General features: G+C 44.5%; 1 protein-coding gene across 6 annotated transcripts in view; it reads right to left on the bottom strand.

The window, feature by feature from the left end:
• Positions 1 to 17,440, bottom strand: part of Golga4 (golgin A4) — a 71,746-nt gene extending 54,306 nt beyond the window's left edge. For 3 of the 6 annotated variants that reach the window (XM_048334736.1, XM_048334737.1, XM_048334738.1), the window contains exons 1-4: positions 17,083 to 17,440; positions 10,764 to 10,856; positions 5,516 to 5,614; positions 2,086 to 2,151 (exon numbers count right to left, since the gene is read on the bottom strand). In XM_048334736.1, coding sequence (XP_048190693.1) covers positions 2,086 to 2,151; positions 5,516 to 5,614; positions 10,764 to 10,856; positions 17,083 to 17,154 — 330 coding nt within the window. In that variant the 5' untranslated portion in view covers positions 17,155 to 17,440. Of the gene's footprint in view, positions 1 to 2,085; positions 2,152 to 2,375; positions 2,461 to 5,515; positions 5,615 to 10,763; positions 10,857 to 17,082 lie in introns of those variants that run through there. The other 3 variants (XM_048334739.1, XM_048334742.1, XM_048334740.1) reach the window with 2 other exon arrangements.
• Positions 17,441 to 21,311: the final 3,871 nt, after the last annotated feature.

The raw sequence follows: 21,311 nt of genomic DNA, 5'->3' as shown, positions 1-21,311 counted from the left end.
CTTCTTCGGGGACTTGTAAAAAAGTAATCTGTAGCTGGGCACTGGTGGCTCACCTGGGTTGTTCTAGCTACTCAGGAGGCTGAGATCTGACAACTGTGCTTCCAAGCCAGCCCAGGCAGGAGAAGGCGTAAGACTCTGAAACATACTGCTCAGAAAAAGCTGGAAGTGGAATGTGGCTCAAGTGGCAGAGTGCTTGCCTTGAGCAAAAGAAGCTCAAGGACAGTACCTAGGCTCTGAGTTCAAGCCCCACGATTGGCACCAAAAAATAAAAATTAAAAAAGAAATCAATTAAGGGCATGTGAACTAGGTAAAAATCAAGATTGGCCTGAGGTATATACTCAAATAAATATTGCCTGACATTCAATCTTCCCCTTTTTCTCCATCTTATTTATTTATTTTTGTGCTGTTACCAGAGCTTAATTAAACCTGGAGCTTCATAATCTCCCTTGGCTTTCTTTGCTCTTGACTGGTGCTCTACCATTTGAGCCATTCCACCAGTCCAGCACTTTGCTGATTAATTGGAGATGGAGTTTCTTTGGATTTGTCAAACCTGGGCTGGCTTTGAACCTCAATCCTGCAGGTGTTAAAGCTTCCTAAGAGGTAGCCAGCCAGCACCCTGCTTTAAATACAAACTAAAGCCAGCAAAGGGTACCTTCCACATCCACTAGGATGGCTGAAAATAAAACTATGGAAAACACACCATGTTTCCATGTTGAAGAGCTGTCAGCATTTACTAAAACTGAACACAAGCACCCTCTCTGACATTGGCAAATTTTATTCCCAGGTTACACCAATAGAATTGTGTAAAGATGATCAAAGTCACTATTCAAGACAAACTCAAAACCACCATTGAAGCCAAGAGCAGGTGAAACAAAGTCATGTCCACCAGTGAAATACTATAGAGCTCTCTCATTCACCAGTGAGAGTGAATGACTTACAACCACAAACAGCAGCACAGATCCATCTCAGAAGAGCATCGAGCAAGATCATCCAGACTTAGCAAAAGTGCCTGCTTTTGATTCCATTTACAAAATGTTCCAGGGCTGGGGATATGGCCTAGTGGCAAGAGCGCTTGCCTCGTATACATGAAGTCCTTGGTTCGATTCCCCAGCACCACATATACAGAAAATGGCCAGAAGTGGCGCTGCAGCTCAAGTGACAGAGTGCTAGCCTTGAGCGGGAAGAAGCCAGGGACAGTGCTCAGGACCTGAGTCCAAGGCCCAGGGATGGCCAAAAAAAAAAAAAAAAAAAAAAAAAGTTCCAAAAAACTAACCCTGTGGTGTTAGAAGATGAATGGGGCTGCCCTTGGAGGATGAAGAAGGGACCAGAAGGGAGTCAGAGGGAGCTGAGATGCTAGCAACTTCTGTGTCTAGGCTGGGGAGCTGAGTGGATTTGGATAATAAGCATACGTACTGTTCTGTATCACTAAATTGTGATACTGTTAGATTTCAATTTCTAATTTTGATTCAGTTTTTCCACACTCTTTCAAATAAGAATGTACCTGGGCTGGGAAGGTGGTTTAGTGGTAGCGTGCTTGCCTCGCATGAAGCCCTGGGTTCGATTCTTCAGCACCACATACACAGAAAAGGCCAGAAGTGGCGCTGTGGCTCAAGTGGCAGAGTGCTAGCCTTGAGCAAAAGGAGCCAGGGACAGTGCTCAGGCCCTGAGTTCAAGCCCCAGGACTGGCCAAAAAAAAATAATCAAATAAGAATGTAACATGTTTCAGATTGATAATACACACTGCAAGAGAAAAATCAGTAAAATGGTGTTTTTTTCACCATTTTAAAAGTTTTCACTGTCATTGCCATTAATTTTATAAATAAGAAAAAAACTGAAAAAAATTTAAGGAAAAATGCAAGGCCTTGAGTTCAAGCCCTAGTACCAGCACAAAAATAAATAAGGAAAGAAATAAAGAAAGGAAGGTAAAATTTTCCCAAGAAACCATAAACAAATCCATATTTATTAGACATACAGTATCACATATTTGAACATCAGTGTTTGAGTGCATGCTGAAATGTAACAATAACAGATGGGCCTACACTCTGAAAGGATTTTTTTTTTTTTTAAGTACCATTAGTGACAAACCTGTAGAGTGGATGGTTCACTTCTATGAACACTGTCTGAGGACTTCGCAGCATGGGTGGATGCATTCTAAGAAAAAGAAAGAAATGTCATAAAGGGATATTTTCCAAAAGTAAGTATCAGGACCTATAACATACTTTCATCGATCGAACACAATTAGTAACTGCACACTTATTAGAATGTCTTCATGCAAGGAAAAATTAGTATGGCGATTTAGAAAACCCATTTTGCTGTAGTATGTGAAACCAAATAGCAAAGATTAGTACACAGCAAAACTTATTTCAAGTACTCACAGCTTCTTTCCCAATGTGTCCCAACTTTCTCCCCATGATAAAATTCCTCAGGGATTCAATCAGCAAAATTCAAAGAGGAAACTATCTAAAACAGAAGCAATGTTGATTGTTCCCTCCTACAGAATCACACTCCATTTAAATGAATGGGCTTAAGTTATAAACAATGTATCTTTTTAGTGTGCATGTATGTTGATATTGGGACTTGAACTCAGGACTGGGTGCTGTCCCTTAGCTTTTTTTTTGCTCAAGATTGGAGCCATCGCTTTACTTTGGCTTTTTGGTTATTAACTGAAGAGTCTCAGGGACTTTCTTTTCTGGGTTGGCTTTGAGCCAAAATCCTTAGATCTCAGCCTCCTGAGTAGCTAGGATTATAAACTTGAACCACAAAAGGACCTGGCCCCTTTTCAAATTCACTTGTACTGCTGCATGTGGCTCACCTACAAGACAAATGCATTCTCTAGGTGTGTGTTTCCTCTTGTAAAACTTCAATTCCGGTTTGTTCCCACATTAAAGTATAAAGTCTTAGAAGACTACAGTTCTACATGTTAAGTTTGATGCTCAGCACCTAATATCTGTTGTATTAGTAAGCTATTGATAAATGCTTACTAAGTTTTTAGGTAATCATTTCCTTTTAAAGGCTTTTTCTCAAGAGATGTCTATGGTGCTAGCTCAAAAACATGGCAATATTCAAAGTCACCAATTCTTTGGTAATAAGGGGGAAAAAAAGGTTGTAATATGTATTTGACAGTACACACAGGCTCTCCCACCCACCTTGTCTTTAAGAACATCATCTTCAATCTTTCTATAATCAGTTTCTTGAATGCCAAGCCAAGCCAGGCACTAAGGATACAGCAAAAACTCAAGGCCTTAGAATTGTGTCTCACTAAATTTTTATGATGACATAGACTATTCTATACTTTCATCACATGAGGAGAAAAGATTTTATCAGACAAATATGAAATTTAAATGTGCTAAGAAAAGATGTTTGGTTTACTAAAGGTTTCCTTCCCCATCTTCCCTCCCTCCCTCCCTCCCTCCCTCCCTCCCTTCCTCCCTTCCTTTCTTCCTTCCTTCCTTCCTGTTTCCCTCCCTCCTCCTTCCCTCTCTCTCTCCCTTCCCTCCCATGCCTTCCTTTCCCTATCTACCTTCTTCCTTCCTTTCTTGTTTATTTTGTATTTTGTTATTTGATATTAGAGTCCAGCTAACTTTGCCTAAGCCAGCCTTGAACTGAGGCTCTTCTTGACTCATTCAGCCTCTGAAGTAACAAGTAGCTGGGATTACAGGTGTGTACCACCATGCCTAGCTCTGAAATTTACTTTCAAAGAGCCCTCCACTTTTACATTTGTAACATTAAAAAAAAAAACAGATACTAGATTCAAATGAATTTTATGTTTTATACTTACAAGAGCTTGGCATGTAAGAAGTTCTTTTCTTTCTTTTGCTGGTTCTGAGGCTTGAACTTGGGGCCTGGGGCACTGCCCCTTAGCCTTTTGCTCAAGGCTGGTTATCTACCACTTGAGCCACAGCTTCATTTTTGTGCTTAACTGGAGATAAGAGTATCATGGACTTCTGCCTGGGCTGGCTTTGAACCTCAATACTAAGAACTTAAGGCTCCTGAGTGTCTAGGATGACAGGTGTGAGCTATCAACACCAGGCCCTTCTTTGTGGTTTTTTGTTTTGCCAGTCCTGGAGCTTGAACTCAGGGACTGGGTGCTATCCCTGAGCTGCTTTTGCTCAAGGCTAGCACTCTACCACTTGAGCCACAGCGCCACTTCTGGCTTTTTCTGTGTAAGCGGTACTGAGGAATCGAACCTAGGGCTTTATGCATGCTAGCCATATTCCCAGCCTTCTTTGTTTTTAAAGTAAACTGCTAAGCTTTCTCTGACTGAGACCCCTGATTCACTCCCCAATCAGTTTGGAAACAATGTCGTATTACTTGTAGCCAGAGCCAATGACAAACCAGTTTCTCACAGTAATTTAATATATCTCTTAATACTCCATTATTACCCTAAGAAACTTCCTTCTCTGAAACCAAGTTCAGAAATGAGTTGGCCATATAGGCATGCTAAATGTTCACTGATGACATAAAGTATAGAACTTTTACCACTAGCTACCCAATCACTAGTTCCATTCTTCTCTCTCTCTCTCTCTCTCTCTCTCTCTCTCTCTCTCTCTCTCTCTCTCTCTCTCTCTCTCTCTCTTCTGTCAGTCATGGGGCTTTAGAGCATGAACTCAGGGCCTGGTCGCTGTCCCTGAGCTTCTTTTGATCAAGGCTAGTGCTCTACCACTTTGAGCCACAGCGCCACTTCTAGTTTTCTGGTGGTTCAGTGGAGGTAAGAGCCTCATGGAGTTTCCTGCCCTGCTGACTTTGAACCACAGTCCTCAGATCTCAGCCTCCTGAGTACCTGGGATTACAGGCATGAGCCGCCAGCGCCTGGCCCAGTTCCATTCACTGCTACTCTAACATGGAAAGCTATCCTTACTGGGTAAACATTTCTAAATTTTACCTTGCTAATTACAAATCGACCTGATATTTTAAAGAGGAAAATGTCTAATTTTCCTATGTAAAAATTTTACACACAGTTCAAAACTATGTGAATCCATTCAGATAAAAATAACATTTCTTTCAGGTGTCTGACACTCAGAAAACTAATAGTTGCAAAGTACAATGCAATTATTTCTTACTAGTAATGCCAGAGAATCCATAAATTTATGAATTTGTATAACAACGAATTCTTTCTCCCAAAAGATAAGTCACATTTCAAAATAGTCTTGACTCCCTACCAATAGCAAAAAAGAGATCTCAAACAATATACACCTTTCTTTTTTATTCAGTGAATGGGCAAACATTCCTGAGGGAGAAATCTGAAGAGGTTTGACCCAGTGACCCTGGCCTGCATTAGTGCGAACTGTTACCGTGTTGCTGCTATTGTGTTATTATGCTGCTGTTACAAAGTTGTCAGTAAGCAGACACCAGAACTCAGCCACTGGCTCTGATAGTAGGGTTAGCAAGAGGCCATTAGAAAGACACTTTAGAGAAAGGGGTAAGTGACTAGCAAGGTGAAAATTTGGTTGTACAGTCGCCACGTTATTGTTGCTGTCCTACAAAGGGAGTGCAGAAAAGTCATGGAAGGACTCACCACACTGTCACTCTGTGTTTTAGGCTGTTTGGAGGAATCCAAAGCAAAGATAGTATATTCAGAGAGAAAAGCAGGCTCTGCTATCATCCCAGCTAGTAGCTGTCTCATTCAGTGTAACCAGCAGAGGTACAAAAATAAAACGAAGGATGAAATACAAATCATCATGGCATGTCGAAATGTGTTCTCACTGTGTAACACTACATTATAATCGCCATCATCATCATTATCATCACTACCTCTCCCCACCATTGGAATACCAAGTTGCTAGAAATAATCAGTGATAAGAGACAAACTGATTGGTTTGGATTTCGAGATACAACTGACAAATTGCTAACTGGAATACAAACAATATAGCAACCAGTACTACAGTGCACATCATGCCTAGACATTTGAAATAAAATTTCCTACCAGTATACATAACACAAAATGGAAGGTTTCAGTGGTGTAAGATAAATAAGTTCTGGGGCTCTTTAATAAAGTATAATGCTGACAGCTGTCAGTGTTGTACTGTGTACTTAAATTGTTTATAAAGGGACAACTTGTGTGAAACCTTCTTAGCCATAAATAATTGTCACCACAATAATGGACACAAAAGGAAAGTTTGGGAAGTGATAGCTCCACTGTATATACTTAAATCCCAAATTTACTTAGTTGTACATATGAGATATATACAGCTTTTTGGATGTCAATATTACCTGAGCAAAGTGGGCTTAAAAAACGTAAAGAAGGGCTGGGGATATGGCCTGGTGACAAGAGTGCCTGCCTCATATACATGAGGCCCTGGGTTCGATTCCCCAGCACCACATATACAGAAAATGGCCAGAAGTGGTGCTGTGGCTCAAGTGGCAGAGTGCTAGCCTTGAGCAAGAAGAAGCCAGGGACAGTGCTCAGGCCCTGAGTCCAAGCCCCAGGACTGGCCAAAAAAAAAAAAAAAAAAAAAAAAAAAACAACGTAAAGAATACAGTCTTGTAATAACATTCATAAATATAGAGCCAGCCTTCTCACCACCCCCTTTTTCTTTTTGCAGTACTGAGGACTGAATTCAGGGCCAACCATTCTACTGCTTGTGTCACACCCACAGTCCAACTTCATCTTTTATGTACTCAAAAAGGCTGTAGTGTTTACAGAGGATCAAATATGCCCAAATACACAGACACAAACATACACACACACACATATATTTGTACTCACATGCAAAATTATTTCTTTTTTTTTTTTTTTTTGGCCAGTCCTGGGCCTTGAACTCAGGGCTTGAGCACTGTCCCTGGCTTCTTTTTGCTCAAGGCTAGCACTCTACCACTTGAGCCACAGCGCCACTTCTGGCCATTTTCTATATATGTGCTGCTGGGGAATTGAACCCAGGGCTTCATGTATACAAGGCAAGCGCTCTTGCCACTAGGCCATATCCCCAGCCCCCAAAATTATTTCTTGAGTATGCATAGAAGAAACTTGTATATGTGTGTGTGTGTGTCAGTACAGGGACTTGAACGTAGGGCCTTGCACTCTCACCTGGCTTTTCCACTCATGGCTGGCTCTCTACCACTTGAGCCATGTCTCCAGTTCCAGCTCTTGGCTTACTAATTAAAGGTAAGTCTTTGGATTTATGAAAGCCCAAGCTGGCTTTGAACCTAGATCTCCAGATCTTAGCATCCTAAGTAGCTAGGATTACAGGTGTGAGCCACTTACGCCCAGACAGAACTTTTTTTTTTTTTTTTGCCAGTCCTGGGGCTTGAACTCAGGGCCTGAGCGCTGTCCCTGAGCTTCTTTTGCTCAAGGCTAGCACTCTACCACCACTTGAGCCACAGCACCAGTTCCCGCTTTTTCTATTGATGTGGTCCGGAGGAAGTGAACCCAGGGCTTCATGCATGCTAGGCAAGCACTCTACCACTAAGCCACATTACCAGCCCCAGACAGAACTTTTGAAATAGAAAAGTGTAAGTTTTAAGAATAAATTCTATCACACTACTTATTTGGATATATTAGGTATATTCTTTTATACTTAATTTTCTTTGAATGACTTCCATGCTACATACCAAAATACCAATTGTTGTAAATTAAATCTTAAAAAGGGCTTAATAATGAGGGTAACAATATTGCAAGATGTAAGATTAAGTTACAGGCACAAATTATGTTTCCATAGAGTAGCAATAAAACCTTTAAAAATGTAATTAGGAAATGTTCTCCATTTAAAAAACAACAACTCATTGTTTGAGGAATAACATTCCAAATAAGAAGGTAGATTACCCCCTCCATGACTCCATGAATCAGAGCAGTCAGGAGAGATGAGGAGAGAGAGGGAGGGAGGGAGGGAGGGAGGGGGAAGAGAGAGAGAGAGAAAGAAGGACTATATTCCAAGGAGAAAGAAAAAGAGGAGCATAGGAATCAACAAACAGGCAGGGGGAAATGACAGCTACACTGAAACAGCCTTTTAGATGCAGAAAAGAGACAGAAGAGAAAAGAAGACAAATTTTCTGCAACTCCAACCCTGGCTCCTGGTGCAAGTGGGGAAAGTTGAAGTCATGGTCATAAAATAAACCAGGCAGGCCTGGTAACAACAACAAAAAAAAAAACCACTGGCAATCCTAATGGCAGGAGAAACTCCTATCTCTTTTCTTCTCCTCTTTTCTTGGTACTCCTAATGGGTTCTGAACTCTAGGCCTTGGGTGTGGTCCCTTAGCTTTTTTGCTCAAGGCTGGCACTCTACCACTCAACATACACTTTCTGGGGTTTTGTTTGTTTTAGTGGTTAGTTGGAGATGAGAGTCTTACCAACTTTCCTGGCCAAGCTGGCTGGGAACTAGGACCATCAGAACTCAGCCTCCTAAGTAGCTAGGATCTCAAGTGTGAGCCACCAGTGCCCAGAAGTATACTTTCAATCATGACTTCTATCGACTGCAAAGCAAGTTAAAGTCCAAGTTTAGATTACTTTTGAAGTCAAAAGTATATTTTAGACTGCTGGGTGCTGGTGGTTCACATCTGTAATTCTAGAGATCTGAGGACTGCAGTTGAAGCCATTTCCAGCAGAAAAGCCCAGGAGACTTTTATCTCCAATTAAACACCTAAAAAGAAAAGCTACACATGGAGCTCCAAAGTGCTAACCTTGAACAAAAACACTCAGGAACAGTGCCTAGGCCCTGGGGTTAAGACCCAGGATCAGCACAAAAAAAAAAAAAAAAAAAAAAGAAGCGGGGGGAGAGAAGGATCATATATATACATATATTACATATACATTTATAAAACATATATACATATATAATACACATGCCATTAATTTGGAATGAAAAAACTGTACTGCTATAGTTTAGATCTTAAATGTCCACAAAGCCCAAGGGTTCAAAAGGATTAGTCCCTCACTTAGCAGCAGAGGAATTGGTAGAAATCTTAAGGCGTGGAGGGCTAGAGTGAGGGGTGTGCCCTGTAGTGAGTATCTGTAGCTCAGACCACTGATCTCCCTCTTCGGCATGTCCTGGCCATGAGGGAAATAGGCTTTGTTCGACCATGAACTACCTGCCATGATGTATTATTTGTCTTGCCACAGGCCCAAAAGCAACAGGGCCAACTGACTGACTGAAACCTCCAAAAACACGAACCCAAGGAGACTTCTGTGTAAGTTGATAATCTCAAGTATTTGTTAAGGTAATGGAAAGCTATCACATATGCTATGACACTTTTTAGGCTTAACATCTACTAAATAAAAGTTGTTGTTGTTGTTTTTGTTTTTTGCCAGTCCTGGGGCTTGGACTCAGGGTCTGAGCACTGTCCCTGGCTTCTTTTTGCTCAAGGCTAGCCACTCTGCCACTTGAGCCACAGCGCCACTACTAGCCATTTTCTGTATACGTGGTGCTGGGGAACTGAACCCAGGAAGGGCTTCATGTATACAAGGCGAGCACTCTTGCCACTAGGCCATATCCCCAGCCCATAAAAGTTTTTTTTAATTAAAAAAATTATTTCAAAGCACAACTAGATATGTCTTTGAATTTTTAAATTTGCATAGACTAACTCCATTCCAAGAAACCTATCTGATAAAATAATAGCATTTTAAATGTATGTCTATAAGCCTCACTATGATACTATTTTTATAAAAAAAACTACCACAATTTTGATTCATAACATTGACACTTCCTTCAAACTACTCCACAGATTTAATGCTACTCCAACCCAAACAAAATTTTATTTTTTCCCTGGTCAGTTGTGGGGCCTGAACTTAGGGCCTGGGTGCTCACGTTCCTGAGCTCTTTTGCTTAAGGCTAGCACTCTACCACTTTGAACCACAGCACCACTTCTCATTGGAGATAAGAGTCTCACAACTTTTCTGCCCTGGCTGGCTTTGAACTACAATCTTCAGATCTCACTCTCCTGAGTAGCTAGGATTAGAGGTGTGAGCCACCAGTGTCTGGACCAAGCAAAATTCTTATGTTTTGCAATCCTAGTTGTGCTTTACTTTGTAGTTATTTTGTGGAATTTAAGTATCTTATTTAAAAGTTTATATGGATGGGTGCTGGTGTCTCATGCTTGTAATCCTAGCTCCTCAGAAGTCTGAGATCTGAGGACTGAGGTCAGCTTGGACAGAAAAGTCTGTGAGACTCTCATCGCCAACTAACCAGAAAAAAGCCAGAAGTGGACCTGTGGTTCAAATAGTTGTGTGCTATCCTTGAGTGAAAGAGCTAAAGTACAGTTCCCAGGCCCTGAATTCAAGCCCCAGTACTGAGGGGAAAAAAGTCCCACCTACTAGTCATGTGGAACTACTTACTTTTCAGCTTCCATTCACCAGTTTGAAAGGAGAAGAATTTTCCTCATATGCTATGCTGGACCAACTTTTACCAAGAAGCTTCCAATATTAAAGAGCATATCATCCTCTGAAAGGAAGGTTCTCAGAGAAACCCTTTAGAAAAGTGTAAGTTGAGGGATCCCAGTTCAAAGCCAGGCCAGGCAGACAAATCCAAGAGACTCTGATCTTCTTATCTCCGAGTAACCAGCAAATAGCTGGAGGTAGAGGTGTGGCTCAAGTAGTACAGTGTTAGCCTTTCGCTAAGCCAAAGCTCAAGGCCCTGGGTTCAAGTCCCAATACAGGCACACAAAGGAAAAACAAAAGCATCAGTTCTAGTTCCAAACAAAAGACGATGTTACTAAAACCTAGGAACTGAATCAATGGCCTGTCAAAATCATTTCTCGTGGTGTTATCCTCGGTGGCATGACATTTTAGAGTAATTTCTTGTGAGAAATAATACTAGGAGACTTATTAACCTTACCTCTCTGTTGGGGGCAGCAGCTTCATCCAGTTGCTCTGAGAATGAAGATGTCCTGCTTCTAGCTCTAGTTGGTGTTGAAGAGGCAGTGGGTCCCTGAATTTTGAAATCATTATACAAATTAGGAAGACTATATTGATCACTACTGATCAGTTCTTTTCCGCGCACCCATGCCTATGAATCAGTTTAAGAAAACAAACAAACACATTTTTAAAAAGAATAAAAAATAACCAACTAGAAGACTCAGGCTAATTCTGTTACCATCTAGAACTAACTTTGAGTTCAATATTGACAATTCACTTTTTACAATGGCTCTTGAGTTTTCCCCTTTAAGGTTTCTTTAATATCCAGTACTATATGAAATACAAGGTAAAATAGCATTACCCCAGATAGATACTGAGGTCTAAATACCTGAAAACTATACTCCTCACTAGAAACTCTCCAAAGAAATTTAAAGGGGGCTGGGGATATGGCCTAGTGGCAAGAGTGCCTGCCTCGTATACATGAGGCCCTGGGTTCGATTCCCCAGCACCACATATACAGAAAACGGCCAGAAGTGGCGCTGTGGCTCAAGTGGCAGAGTGCTAGCCTTGAGCAAAAAGGAAGCTAGGGACAGTGCTCAGGCCCTGAGTCCAAGGCCCAGGACTGGCCAAAAAAAAAAAAAAAAGAGAAAGAAATTTAAAGAACTCTGAGGTCTACTCTAAGGTGAGCTAACAGCAACCCTAACAGTCTAAATAAATCCAAACCTTCAAGACAGCCTCCTGCACATCTATGACAACATAGACTGAGTGGCGCTGTGGCTCAAGTGGTAGAGTGCTAGCTAGCCTTGAGCAAAAGGAAGCCAGGACAGTGCTCAGGCCCTGAGTTCAAGCCCCAGGACTGGCAAAAGAAACAAAAACAAAAGCTGAGCTGGGTAAACCTAAGCCCTTCCAAATATGGGCCTAGACAGTAAGAGTAGAGGGCAGCGATGCAGTCTTACCTTACTTGAAGAAAGCAAAACGCTGCAAGAACATGATGCTAAGAAAGAGTTAGTCCTCCATCTAGAGTGGACCCAAGTCTTCTAGTTCAGTGGGAGAGGATGTGGGGTTTTCTTATCTTATTAGAGATAAGAGTCTCGTAGACTTTGATGCCCAAGCTGGCTCTGAACTTCGAGCCTTAGGGTGCAGTCTCCAGAGGAGCTAGAGGAAGGAGTCACAGGAGCCCAGCTAATAAAGTTATTCTCAAGAAAACATGGAAAAAGTCTTCACTTAGAACTTTCTCATACTCCCTTAGCCTAGCCTAGCCTTAGAATCTCTAGATTCTAAACAGCAGAAGCAGAGAGGGCAACTGTAAGCAACACTGACAAGAGTGACAACAGAACAGAACTGGGTCAACACCTGACTTTAGCACAAAAAGACAATGAGCAAAAAACCTACTTTCATCCTTCCAGACTTCTGACTGTGAACTGGGTCATTAAACAAGTTGTAAGTTGTAATTACTTACCAACATTAGAAAATTAATATAGTCACTTTTCGAAAGAGTAAGTCTTGACTGCCTTGTCATCTCAACAGAACTATTTTTTCTATGTGTCATTTTTGTATGTGTGTATATTCAAACCTGGGGCTTTAACTCAGGGCACTGTCCTTTAGCTTTCCCACTCAAGGTCAGTGCTCTATTACTTGAACCACATCTCCACTTCCAGCTTTTTGGTATTAAACTGGAGATAAGAATCTCATGAACTTTCCTGGCAAGGCTGGGTTTGAACCATGATCCTCAGATCGCAGCCTCCTGAGTAGCTAGGATGACAGGCATGAGCCACCAGCACCTGGCTGTATCATTGCTTTCATTACCCATGAAGAGTCCTCAGATGCCACCCTAGTTTCTCGGGAAATGTTTGCCCACGTACGTCACACGCACGCCCTGTGCATGATCACACCAGAAGTACCATGAGTCTCTCTTACAGCCACTGTTGAAGAAATAAAATGTTCAACTATGACAAATGCTTTCAGATATTTCATTACTTTTGATCCTTAGACCTCTCCTGAAAGGTAAGCAGGAGAGAAAGATGTCATCCCCAATTTCCTGATGTGAAAATCAGACTTTCAGAAAATCTGAAGCCTGCTCAGGTTACAGACTAAGATGTAGGTTAGTACAAAGGTCTTTTAATTCCCTTATCCATTTCCCTAGTATTTTTTTTTTACATGACTCTCAAGATTTATCTTGGACTCACAGTAAAAACGAAAATAACAGTAATATAATTCACATGGAAACACCACTAAGACAAGTATTGTGTGTGTGTGTGCGCGCGCGTGTGCACACACACACACACACTACTACTACTGGGACTTGACTTCAGGTCCTGGGGATAGATAGTCCTTTAGCCTTTTCATTCAAGGGTGGTGATCTAGCAATTGAGTCACCACTCAACTTCCAGCTTTTTGATGGTTAATTGAAGATAAAGAGTCATGTCGACTTTCCTGCCTAGGAAATCAAACTAGACCTCAGTTTCCTAAGTAGCTAGGATTTTTACAGAACCTTCCTGGGGTTTTGTTTTGTTTTTGATTGCCATACTCAATATTAGTGCTGAAGTTCAAGACTTACCCTTGCTAGCCCAATACTCTTCTTACCACTGAGCCACACTCTTGGCTCCTGGCTCCTACCCAACAGCCTTTGAGATACTTTCCGACCTGTATTGTCATTCAACAGGTCTCTCCCAGTCCCTGATTCACAACTTACTTAAAGTGATTTCATCATACGTTATCTTTGCAAGAACAAAGTTGATAAACACAGTTACTGACTCTTAAATCCAGAGTAAGTCAAATACAGTCAATAATTTTAACTACCCCCAAAACAGGGATTAAAAAGGAATGAATCTCACATTGCACAACACAATCAAAGATAACAAAACCACAAAATTGAGATATTCATCTTACTAGGAAATTCCCTATTAAGTGACTACTATGCTAATCAAAGCAAGTCTTAAGACCTAAAGCAAAAGGGGGTAAAGATGCAGAAGTTAAGAGGCAGGACCAAAAAGAGATAAACTAAAATATTATACACACAACATAGTAGCCGCTGAAGAACCATGGGTTTACTATCTAAAGCAATGACACAGAGAAATAGGGGTGAAAGGCAAAGAGTGTGGCTAAATTTAGAGGGTGTAAGTGATATGTGACATAGTGTACAGTAAAAAACCCTTAAGCCCACATCTTCAGACCTGCTTTGAGAACATTAGGAATAGAATGCCTGACTCCTCCCTCAAACTGCACACTTTTCTGGAAAAAACTGAGTCACCTTTTTAAAGAGACTTACAGTAAACAATATGTTCGTGTTTCCCTTGATGATAAAACCAGTTTCTAGCCCATAACTAGAATGAATCCTAATGTGTCTCTATGACACACCTGCACATAACACCAGATGTTAGGAGCCTTGAAAATGTGACTTTATAGTCCAGAGAATTTGATATGTAAAGAAAAAAACCCAATATAAAAAGACAGGCTCAACAATATAAAATTGACCTAGAACAAATAAAAAACATAGATGAAAAGAAAACCATGAAAACAAAGGGAAAAATTCCTATTTCTTTAAAGAAATAAAAGATATGTGCTATTATACAGCAAGAAGAATGCTATGAAAGATCAGAAGATAGTAAGAAACAGTCCTGGGTAATTTAAGAATAGGATATTCAAAATAAAAAATTCAGTTAAAGGGGCTGGGGATATAGCCTAGTGGCAAGAGTGCCTGCCTCGGATACACGAGGCCCTAGGTTCGATTCCCCAGCACCACATATACAGAAAACGGCCAGAAGCGGCGCTGTGGCTCAAGTGGCAGAGTGCTAGCCTTGAGCGGGAAGAAGCCAGGGACAGTACTCAGGCCCTGAGTCCAAGGCCCAGGACTGGCCAAAAAAAAAAAAAAAAAAAAAAAATTCAGTTAAAGAATTAGATGAATTAAGCTCTCAAAAGTAGGGCAGTGATGGCTCATGCCTATAACCCTAGCTATTCAGGAGGTTGAGATCTAAGGATTGCAGTTCAAAGTCTAGGCAAAAAAAGTCCCTGAGACACTTATCTCCAATGAACCACCAGAAAACCAGAAATGGCTTTGTGGCTCAAAGTGGTAGAGTGCTAGCCTTGAGTAAAAGAGCTCAGGGACAATGCCCAGATCCTGAGTTAAAGGCCCCGGACCAACCAAAAAAAAAAAAAAGAAATGTAGAATACAAAAGAGGTAAAATAAAACAAAACAAACATACAACAACAACAACAAAGAGGTAAAGGGGTTGGGAGTTTAGCCTAGTATTAGAGTGCTTGCCTAGCATACATGAGGCCCTGGGTTTGATTCCTCAGTACCACATACACAGAGAAAGACAGAAATGGCACTGTGGCTCAAGTGGCAGTGTGCTAGCCTTGAGCAAAAAGAAGCTCAAGGGCAGTGCTCAGGCCCTGAGTTCAAGTCCCAGAACTGGCAGAGGGTAAAAAATAAAATAAAAAAAAAGAAGTAGAGGGAAAAGCAAGAGTCCATTCAGAAGGCATAAAATACAACTAACTTAAATTCTGAGAAAACACAAAGGCAAGAAAAATGTCAAAGAAATTACCTTAAAGTTTATAGGACATTAAACACGTAACTCCAAATTAAAATTGGCTCATGGGCAGCCAGAACGTGGTAGAGAAAGGCATTCAAAGGCCGCCATGAAACTTCATACAAGGTGTCAGCCTTCAAAAAGGAAAGAGTAGCAGAGGGTGCTAGATAAGATTTCTCAGCATCAACACCGAAAATAAAAATGAAGCGATGCTTCAAAAAGGATCTCGTGCCACGACTAGTGGTGAGTGCTTGTAGTTCCAGCTGCTCAGGCAGCTAAGGCATGAAAGATCACTACTACCAGGTAACATAGTAAGACACGATCTTACTAGAAAATCACCTGTCTTGGTAAGCAGCAGGGAGAAATGCTGCTATGATGTGCTATGGCTTGCAGGCAGGTGTGTTCCCCAAGGGTTTGTTCACACTTAGAAACTAGTTTCCCAGAGTAGCAAACTGTTCCATGTTTGGATCTTTAATAGTGGAGTCTAAAAGGACAGGACTGGAGGGCTGGGAGCTCACACCTGCAATCCTAGCTAGCTACTCAGGGAGCTGAGAATTGAGGATCTCCGTTTGAAGCCCACCAGGCAGAAAAGTCCATGAGATTTTTGGCTCCAAGAAATCACCAAAAAGCTGAAAGTGTCTCTGTGACACAAATGCTAAGTCCTGAGTGGAAAAAGCTCAGGGACATGCCCTGAGTTTTATTTTTCTTTTCATTAGAAGTGATTCAAAATTCGTCCAAACTCAGCATTTCTTGAATCAAAGACAAAGACTCCCAAAACAAAAAAGTGAGGAAACCAGTGCTCAATCTGCTGCTGAGCTACAGAGAAGCTTCCTAGACACGGATAAACCCTCAGCCTCCCTGTTCCAGCATCAGTGAAATGTTTCTTTCAACCCTAACACACACACACACACACACACACACACACACACACGCTTTTCCTGGGAACTTGTTACCCACATCAAGATAGCCTTCTTTTTTTAAAAAAAAAAAAAAAAGTAAACCGTAATCCATGCTAACAGCAGCCAACAGGGCAGTGACCCGCACCAGTCCATGCCAGTCCACCCATCAACGGAGCGAAGTGACTAATCATGACAGGAGGCAGGCCAGCCGCCAATCCTTCTCAGGACCCCATGGCTCCAAGCCCTGCAGTTCCCAACGAGGAGACCACGATGGTGGAGCCGAGTCCTGGAGGATTCCGGGCTCTTCCAGAACTCCAAGATCAGCGATCACAAGGAAGCTGGGGATCTGTTTTCCCCAGGTGGCCACCCCTCAATCCCGGTCAACCATCTCTGGCGGTGGCGGTGGGTAGGCGGTGTCTCCAAGGTGCGCCTCTCCCCCCCCAAAAAGTAGACCACACCCGAGCCCTTTGCACTGGGGCTCCTGGCCAGAGTCAGGCATCAAAGGGCAGGGAGGTCAGAGGTCGGAGGTCACCCGGCAAAGCAGACACCCCCGGAGGAGGAAATAAAGGGTGAAACGCAACTCTCCCAAGGGAAAAACTTGGGAAGAGTCACTGGGCCTCGAGCCACAGTCCGGGGGGCGGGAGGGGGGGGTGGGTGTGGAGGCACTGGGGGCGGACCTCGGAGGTCAAAGGTCAAAAGTAGCCACGGATCCAGACGGACCCCACCACCTGGCCGAGGAGGGAGGGCCGGGCGTCCCGGGACGGAAGGCAAAGGTCACCCTGGAATGTCCGCCTTCCCCTCGCTGTCCCTCCTCGTCCCTCGAGCAGCTGCCTCAGTTTCCCCGGCGGGAGTCAGGTGGAGGCGGCGGTACCTGAGAGGGGGCGAGCGTCTGCTGGAGCTGCTGCTGCTCCTCGCTGATCTTCTGCTTCAGTTTCTTGAACATGGTGCCGGCGCGGGGTCCCGAGGGCGCGTGGGGACCGGGCGGGGGGGGAATGGGGTGGGGGGGGACGAGGCCCGGGCGGGGCCGGCGCGGACGGCGCGGCCTCGCTACGCGCGGGCCTGCGGGCGCCGGGCCGCGGCGCCTCCTCCGGCCGCTCGCACGGGCGTCGCGCGGCGGGGGTCGGCGGGGTCGCCGCCGCCGCGGCTCTCACTTCCGGGTGGCGACGACTGGCCTCGGCGGCCCCCCATCTAGTCCCGCCCCGGCCGGAAGCGGCGGCGGCGGCGACGAGGGCGGCGGCGGCGGCGGCGGCAACGGCAGGTGCGCCGCGAGCCCACTGCGCCTGCGCAGCCTACGTGGGCGGAAGCGCTACGGGAAGCCGCGGCGGACAAACCCGGCGCGGAGACCCGCGCCCGCGCATGCGCGCACGGCCGCCCGACGCCCCTGCAACGCGGGGGATTCCCCCTCCCTCCCTATCCACACCCCGAGCTCGTGGCCGCGGCCTGTCGTCCCTTCCACTCGCGGCCTTTTCTTCCGCCCCCCCCCCCGCCTCCGAGTGGTTCATTGGAGTCGCACGGGCTTTCCTTGCCAGGGCTGGCCTCGAACCGCGGTCCTCCGGATCTCAGCCTCCTGGGGAGCTGAGGCGACAGGTGGGGAGCACCCAGTACACACCCTCTGCTGGTTGAGAATCCCATGCTAGACCTCCTGGTTTCCCCTCCCGGGAGTTAGGCCCTTGTGTGCAGTGCTTGGTGGATGAGGCTGGAGGAAGCACTGTGGCTTCGGGGGCGAATATTTCTCATCCTCGATTGATGACAGTCGCAAGGTTTCAACGCAGTGTATTTTTAAAAAGAAAGCCTTCCAGAAAGCAACAAGAGCAAGTCTCACGCCTGCCATCCTAGCTACTCAGGAGGCTGAGAGCCCGAAGATCGGGGTTCAAAGCCAGCCCAGGCCAGGAAAGGCCATGAGAGAAGGCTGAGAATGTGGCTTAGTGGGAGAGTGCTCGCTCGCCTGGCATGCATGAAGCCCTGGGTTCGATTCCTCAGCACCACAGACACAGAAAAGGCCAGAAGTGGCGCTGTGGCTCAAGTGGCAGAGTGCTAGCCTTGAGCAAAAAGAAGCTCAGGGACAGCACCCAGGCCCTGAGTTCAAGCCCCAGGACTGGCAAATAATAAAGGTTTAAAAAAATAGAAGGATCTTCCATTTTGACTCAGAATGACAAGAATCAGGTACTAAAAAGAGATGACTCCTAGTGAACTGGGAGAGAGACAACCTGAAAGCATCCCAGGAGGCGTGGGTTTGGGAGAAATGAGGAAGAACAATGCCCAAGGGTGTGGTTGATCAATGCATGGGACTCAAGAAGCTGCGTGTCAATGGCTCATGCCTGCAATTCCAGCTAAGGAAAGAGGCTTAGATCCGAAGACTGCAGTGCAGTGCAGGAAAGTCTCTTGTGAGACTCTTAACTCTTAACCTCCCCCCCCCAAAAAAAAGTGCAGCCATGGCTCAAGTGGTAGAGCACCAGGCTTCTGCGGGAGCAAATGATGGTGAGTCTACACTTTCACCACACGAGGGCGCCCCAAGCCCTTTCAGCTCCATTTCTCTCCCCCTCCACCACCTGTTTTATATACTTAATAAACTTTTAAATGAAAGCTTTACTGAAAATAATACAAAGCAAAAAAGTAGTGAGAGAAGCTCTTTGTATCTGAACATATCTGTCTATGAAGGTTGTTTTCTTTATTTTTTTTAAAAAGGAGGTGTGAGGGTGTGGGAATGATTTGACAGTGATTGTTAACCGCCAAGCAAATGAACTTTCCAGAACCTTTTCTAGGTCAATCTATATTCCGTGACGTCGCCCTGTGGGCGTTTCTTCTTGTATTTCTGTGGGTTTTTGTATTTTTTTTCTTGTGGATTTTAATAGAGACATTTTTATTACACCTTCCTCCTGCCATGCCTATGTCTGTTCTTTCTTTGCTGGAAGGGATGAAGAATGCAAGAATGGCAAGATATCACTCTAGAAAATGAAGGAGGGGAGGGGGCTGGGGATATGACCTAGTGGCAAGAGTGCTTTCCTCTTACACATGAAGCCCTGGGTTCGATTCTTCAGCACCACATATATAGAAAAAGGCCAGAAGTGGCGCTGTGGCTCACGTGGTAGAGTGCTAGCCTTGAGCAAAAAGAAGCCAGGGACAGTGCTCAGGCCCTGAGTCCAAGCCCCAGGACTGGCAATAAATAAATAAATAATGTGGGAAGGGATTCCAGAAAAGTGAAGAGATGAATTCTGCCTGTCTCTCTTACCTGGTTGACAGGTGAGAACAAAGGCACAGGAGACACGGAGTGGAGGCCCTGAAGTCCCCAGCCTATAGCGAGTGAGGAACCGAACGTAGAAAGTTTCAGTGCCAGCCAGGCGCTGGTGGCTCAAGTCTGTCATCCTAGCTACTCAGGTGGCTGAGATCTGAGAATTGCAGTTTGAAGCCAACTTGGGCAGGAAAGTCCATCAGACTCTTATCTCCAGTAACTACTCAGAAAAAGCCAGAAGTGGCCCTGTGGCTCAAATGGTAGAGAGCTAGCCTTGAGCACAGGACAGATCCCAGGCCCTGAGTTCAAGCCCCAGAATTGGACAAAAAAAAAAAAAAAAAAAAGGTTTCTGTTCCAGCCATACCTGGCATGTCTGCAATTCCAGCAACTCTGTCTTACTATTTGGGGGGCTGTCCTTAAGCCCTCAATCCTCCCTATTGCTACCTCCTGAGTAGCTGGGATAACAGGTATGTGTTACCACACCCAGCCCACCAAAATCATACATGTTCTTAGTCTCAGAGGACCTCCCTGCTTCTCATTCCCCCTCCTTCTCCCCCAATTCCTTCCTTCTACAGAAGGTAGGGGCGTGGGGTTCCTCACAAGGAGACAAGTAGAGATACCAGCCATACAGGAATAATATTGAAGCCCTTTGCTTGGTCCGATTACCTGGGAGAGCTGAGGGAGGGAAAGGCTTGTGTTTGATTCCACCCAGTGTGTTTTCATCCCTCCCTCCAGGCAGAAACATCTCTGCTTCTATTACCTGAAGGCTCCCATGAAGCTGCTAAAGCCCAGAACACAGTACTCATCTCAGAGTGATCACCAGGGAACTGCTTGTGTTGTCTCACTTTACTGGATGATTTGGGCCTGGAAATAAATTCAGAGTATTCCATAAGCAGGAAGAACATGGCTGCCCCAAGAACGGCCACTGGGCCTGGCGCTTGGTGGAGCTCACACCTGTCATCTTAGCTACTCGGGAGGCTGAGATCTGAGGATCGCAGTTCGAAGCCAGTCCTGGGACAGGAAAAGTCTGTGAGACTAGTATCTCCAATGACCCCCACACACACACACATACACAAAGTCAGAAGTTGGGCTGGGAATGTGACTCAGTGGTAGAGTGCTTACCTAGCTAGTATGAAGCCCTGGGTTCGATTCCTCAGCACCACTTACAGAGAAAAAGCCGGAAGTGGTCAGAACTGGCACAAAAGCCCCTCCCCCCCCGAAAAACCCATTACCCTAGTCTAACCTCAGTCCTGACCTCGTGGATTGGCACCCCATAGGGTATTGCCAGGCCTACAGGATGTCCTTGAAGGTCTGGTTGTGCTTGTGCTCATTGCCAGGCACCAAGCAACGTGAGAGGCTGTGTGTGGGCAGTGCTCCAGGCTCCATGGACCTAGGTCCTCCCTATCCATCGTGTGAATTTGGGGGACTGTGCTAGACAGATGAATCCTCAGTGCTCCCCTCCATGTATAAATATGGTACAAGAAGGCCCTTTGCCCAGTGATTAAACCTGGTCCTGAGAGAAAGTAAACCAAACCTCCCTCAAAAAAAAAAAGAAAAGAAAAGAAAAACACATCTGCCAGGCATCAGTGGCTCATGGCTATAACCCTAGCTACTTAGGAGGCTGAGATCTGAGGATCATGGTTTGAAGCCAGCGAGGGCAGGAAAGTCCCTGAGACTCATCTCCCATGAATCACTAAAAAGGCAAAAAGCACAGCTGTGGTGGTTCAAGCGAGAAAGGACCAGCCTGGGGGAGGGGGGAAGAAGCAAAGGGACAGCACCCCAAGGCCTAAATTCAAGCCCCAGTACCAACCACTCCCCCCCCCCAAAAAAAAGCCCCCTATCATTGAAAACAACAACAAAATCGGCCTAAT

The sequence above is a fragment of the Perognathus longimembris genome, chromosome 26, assembly GCF_023159225.1.
Source record: "Perognathus longimembris pacificus isolate PPM17 chromosome 26, ASM2315922v1, whole genome shotgun sequence".
Lineage (NCBI taxonomy): Eukaryota > Metazoa > Chordata > Mammalia > Rodentia > Heteromyidae > Perognathus > Perognathus longimembris.
The sequence above is the reverse complement of the archived record's forward strand: the minus strand, read 5'-3'. Positions and strand labels throughout refer to the sequence as shown.